This window comes from Oncorhynchus keta, chromosome 19, assembly GCF_023373465.1.
Source record: "Oncorhynchus keta strain PuntledgeMale-10-30-2019 chromosome 19, Oket_V2, whole genome shotgun sequence".
In the NCBI taxonomy this organism is placed as follows: Eukaryota; Metazoa; Chordata; class Actinopteri; order Salmoniformes; family Salmonidae; genus Oncorhynchus; species Oncorhynchus keta.
In genome coordinates, this window is record NC_068439.1 from 43,063,514 (window position 1) to 43,068,041 (window position 4,528).

The 4,528-nt window shown below is 38.8% G+C and overlaps 1 protein-coding gene across 1 annotated transcript; it reads right to left on the reverse strand.

Annotated features, from left to right (window-relative positions):
* Positions 1-2,175: 2,175 nt before the first annotated feature.
* Positions 2,176-4,308, reverse strand: LOC118398358 (protein S100-A1-like). The gene is made up of 3 exons (XM_035793616.1): positions 4,153-4,308; positions 2,846-3,011; positions 2,176-2,417 (listed from the first exon to the last, which is right to left on the reverse strand). Exons 2-3 carry the CDS (start codon positions 2,984-2,986, stop codon positions 2,259-2,261), a joined length of 300 nt encoding a protein of 99 aa, XP_035649509.1. The 5' UTR covers positions 2,987-3,011; positions 4,153-4,308; the 3' UTR covers positions 2,176-2,258.
* Positions 4,309-4,528: the final 220 nt, after the last annotated feature.

Sequence of the window (4,528 nt, forward strand, 5' to 3'; positions counted from 1 at the left end):
ATATTTAGATTTGTTTAACCTTTTTTTAGATACTATGTGATTCTATATGTGTTATTGCATAGTTTTATTGTCCTCACTATTATTCTACAATGTAGAAAATAATACAAATAAAGAAAAACCCTTCAATGAGCAGGCGTGTCTAAACTTTTGACCGGTACTGTACTTTGAGACAGGCATTGTAAATGGAACTACATAAGTTAGTTTTATTGAACTATCCAAAATGGAAATTGTATCTAAATAGTTGAAATCGAAATTCTCCGATTTTTTTTTCTTCCCGAAAATGTGTTTACATATATACTCTCAAACCAATGATCAGTGACTTCCAACCCATTGAGGAAAACTGGTTGAAAATATTTTTTTTCAATTGCAAAACAGTAAGAAATTATGTATTTTTAACCAGTTTTGCACCCTGGGAAGTGGGAACGTATCTAGTGTTGTCTCACTTAAATTGAGAATATGTAAATTACTGTAGTTTTGTTGTCTCATTTAACACAGTACATTATACAGCATTACAATATTCTGTAAAATGCACATAGCACAAAGGATGTTATGAAATTATCCTGAGAGAAGTCCCAATTCTAAAACCCTTGTGTGTGTCACATGGGCGTGTAACTCATGTGGATATAGTGTTTATACTGTTTATGCAACCTCCCCCTCAACCCACAGTTACCTAGCAACACCCCTGTTTGCCTTGTAACCAATAACATTGGTTGGCAGCAAAGTAGGCCCTGCTTAAGTATACTCAGAGAACAAGAGAGGGTAGGTCCTGCCAAGAGAGAGAATGAGAGAGGAAATAACAGCTTTTGTTACTCAACTTGCACCAGACCATGACACACGATGAGAAAGGCCTTGTGGGAAAATAATTGTATGAAAATATAGCCCACTATGTGTCCTATAATTAAACCACCCTACAGTTATTTTGTTGGCCTCTGTTACATACAGTGCATTCGGAAAGTATTCAGACCCCTTGACTTTCTCCACATTTTGTTACGTTACAGCCTTATTCTAAAAGCAATTACATTTACATGTATTCAGACCCTTTACACATTTCTTTGTTGAAGCACCTTTGGCAGTGATTACAGACTCAAGTCTTCTTGGGTATGACGCTACAAGCTTGGCACACCTGTATTTGGGGAATTTCTCTCTTTCTTCTCTGCAGATCCTCTCAAACTCTGTCAGGTTGGATGGACAGCTATTTTCAGGTCTCTCCAGAGATGTTCGATCTGGTTCAAGTCCGAGCCACTCAAGGACATTCAGAGTCTCTAAGCCACTCCTGCGTCGTCTTCTTGGAAGGTGAACCTTCGCCTCAGTCCTGAGCAGGTTTTCATCAAGGATCTCTCTGTACTTGCTCCGCTTTCCCTCGATAGTCTCCCAGTCCCATCCGCTGAAAAACATTCCCACAGCATGATGCTACCACCACCATGATACACTGTATGGATGGTGCCAGATTTCTTCCAGACATGACGCTTGGCATTCAAGAGTTCAATCTTGGTTTCATCAGACCAGAGAATCTTGTTTCTCATGGTCTGAGAGTTCTTTAGGTGCCTTTTGGCAAACTCCAAGTGGGCTCTCATGTGCTTTTTACTGAGGAGTGGCTAAGTACGATAATGTATGGACTAAGTCGCTCTGGACAAGAGTGTCCGCTAAATGACTCAAATCTAAATGTAATCTGTACAAGACTGAAATCACAGGTAAATCTGTAAAAGGACATGGTATATGGTGTCTTTATAAGGCAGTCTCAGACACACATTAATCCTAGTTATGGACAACAACAAAAACAAGCTCAACAGCGATTATCCATTGAAATAGCTTTTTACTCCAGGAGAACGGTTCATAATAATGGCCGGAATGGAGCAAATTGAATGGCATCAAACACCTGGAAACCATGTGTTTGATATATTTGTTACCATTCCATTCATTTCGCTCCAGTCATTACCACGAGCCCGTACTCCCCAATTAAGGTGCCACCAATCTCCTGTGGCCTAATCTGTGTCCAAGAAACCTCCAAGACTATTATGCATTTTTTTGTAAACAAAAATAAACACACATCTACAGTATTTTGTACTCTAATTGAATTCCAATAGACTAGCTACAGTATAACACATGTACAACCTGCATCTATAACTACTTTCTCTAATGCATGCACACACACACACACAAAATAATGACAACAACTCCTTGGTCTTTGTGTTTAATGGACAGTGTGATCATTACAAAAGTGAAAATTAGAACCCTTCCTCCTCTCCTCTTTTCATCCCTCACTTCCCCATCTTCTTCTTGTGCATCTGGTAGCACTGTTCACAGGCGATGGACAGGCCCACAACTAGAGAAACAAACTCCTCAAAGTCCACCTCTCCATCACCATTAGAGTCCAGATCCTTCATGATCTTGTCTACTGTGGCTGGGTCCTTCTGAGACTGAAAGGAAGACAGGGATGTTTTAATAATACAATGTAAATACTGTAATTTCACAAACAGTACTAGGGGACAACTGTTGACGCCGCTACTCTTTATTGGGCAGATACATGACAAGTAGGAACACTTTTTTGCGGACCACCTGACCAAGGAAAACACTGGGCTTTATGACCTGGTCCCCTGAGTTTTTCCTGGTCAAGTCACGTGATCAGGAAAAACTCCAGACCCTAATCATAAATGTGCATGTTTTCTATAGCAAAATAGTAATAGAGATAATATTTATTTATTTTATTTCACCTTTATTTAACCAGGTAGTATACTGTACATCCCAAATGGCATCCTATTGCCGAAATAGTGCACAACTTTTGACCAGAGCCCTATGGTGCCATATGATACACAGACATAGTAGAGATAGTAGTAGAGATGGCCACCTTGAGGAAGCCAGAGAGCTCGTTCTCCATCAGGTCCCTTAGCTCACGGCGGCTCAGAGTGTTGCCACTGCCCTCCTTAGCAGCATACTTGTGGAACACAGTGATCATGGACTCCATTGCTCGTTCCAGGTCTGATGGCATGGTTGCAGGTCTAAGTTAGGTTGCACTGAGAGAGAGAAAGAGAAAGAGAAAGAGAGAGAGAAAAACATTTGAATGACAGGGTAGCAAAGCATTCATGTGACTAACATGTATCTTTAGTCTGGCATAATGTTTTTTACAAATACTGTAGTTTACAAGATGTTGGCTAAAGGAACTATATTTCATGAGGGAATGTGTGTGTGAGTGAATGGGCCATGTTGAAGAAAATCAGCACCATGTGCCCTGCCCATTCCAATGAGTAATGCTCACATGAGTAATCCATAAAATCACCAACAAAAGTTGATCACAGATTCACTACTAAGTTCTTTCCTCTCAAATACAGAACACAAAATACATTCAAATACACACAAGTCAGATACAAAGAGCACACAGATAATTTGACCTAACTTTACCTGGTTGAATTAGATAGAAGGGAAACGTAAAAGAGAGCCAATGAAAAAGGGTGTGGTATGAGAGAAGAGGAAATGACTGAACTTGGAAAAAATGTAGTCCAAAACTGAGGAAAGTAGGGTAAAAGGAAAGACAAACCAGACTCGAGAAAGAGAGGTGGCACCAACAGTGAGGAAATACGTGTGTGTACATGTCCACAGTCAGCTCTTAACCCAGTCATTCAAAGTGAGCCACACCCGTATTTCAGTCAATTTCTTTATTGTTAAATAATATTACAAACTCAGATTCTTTTAGACCAAAACAATTATAATGCACACAATTATAATGCTCTAATTGTTTAGCAAACATTCTAGGTTCTATATCTATGTGTTGGACATGCTCTTTTGTCCTAATGACAAATGTGATTATTTTAGTTATGAAACTATAAAGTTTTAAAATCCTTCATCAATGCAGAACACCTAAAAAGGTACTACTGTAAGGCTGGACTGTAAAAAGTGACTTCTGTTGACTTTTATATTTACAGATGAAAAGTTTGACAACTACCCCATAGAAACCTGCACTTCAAAGCCAAATGCACAAGACCAAGAATGAATTAAAGTATTTCAAGTCCTCTGACTAGTTCCTGAGTTGGATGAAGAGATCAGATAGGATTAACAAAACTATTTAGCCTGAAGCGACGTTTTACATTCGTAGACATATTTTTTTTACCACCAGTCGGACAAGAACAAGAGTATACATATTATATGCTGAATTCTTACCGTTCACGAGTGTGGAGTTGGCGATTGAGAAGAGTTGAATCGTGCTGAGCTGAGAAAAATATTGCGTCTGAGAATTTATAGACAGGCGCCGCCCTGTCGTCTATGCGCTGCCTTGAGTGAAGTAATGATATATTGAGCAATATAGTATGTTAAATTGGTAAACCTTGCAAACACAGTCAACGAATAGTTCGCGTTGTGCGTTTAAAATTATTAAAATGACTTACTCATTTACATGACAAGTAGGGCAAATTTTTATTTTAGAAAGTATTAATATCCCTAAATTGTATTAATCTCCCACTTATATACAGAATAAAGAGAATAGTGAAAATTGAGAGTGAGGTAAAGACAAATAGACATAGCCTAGTGTAAATGATAA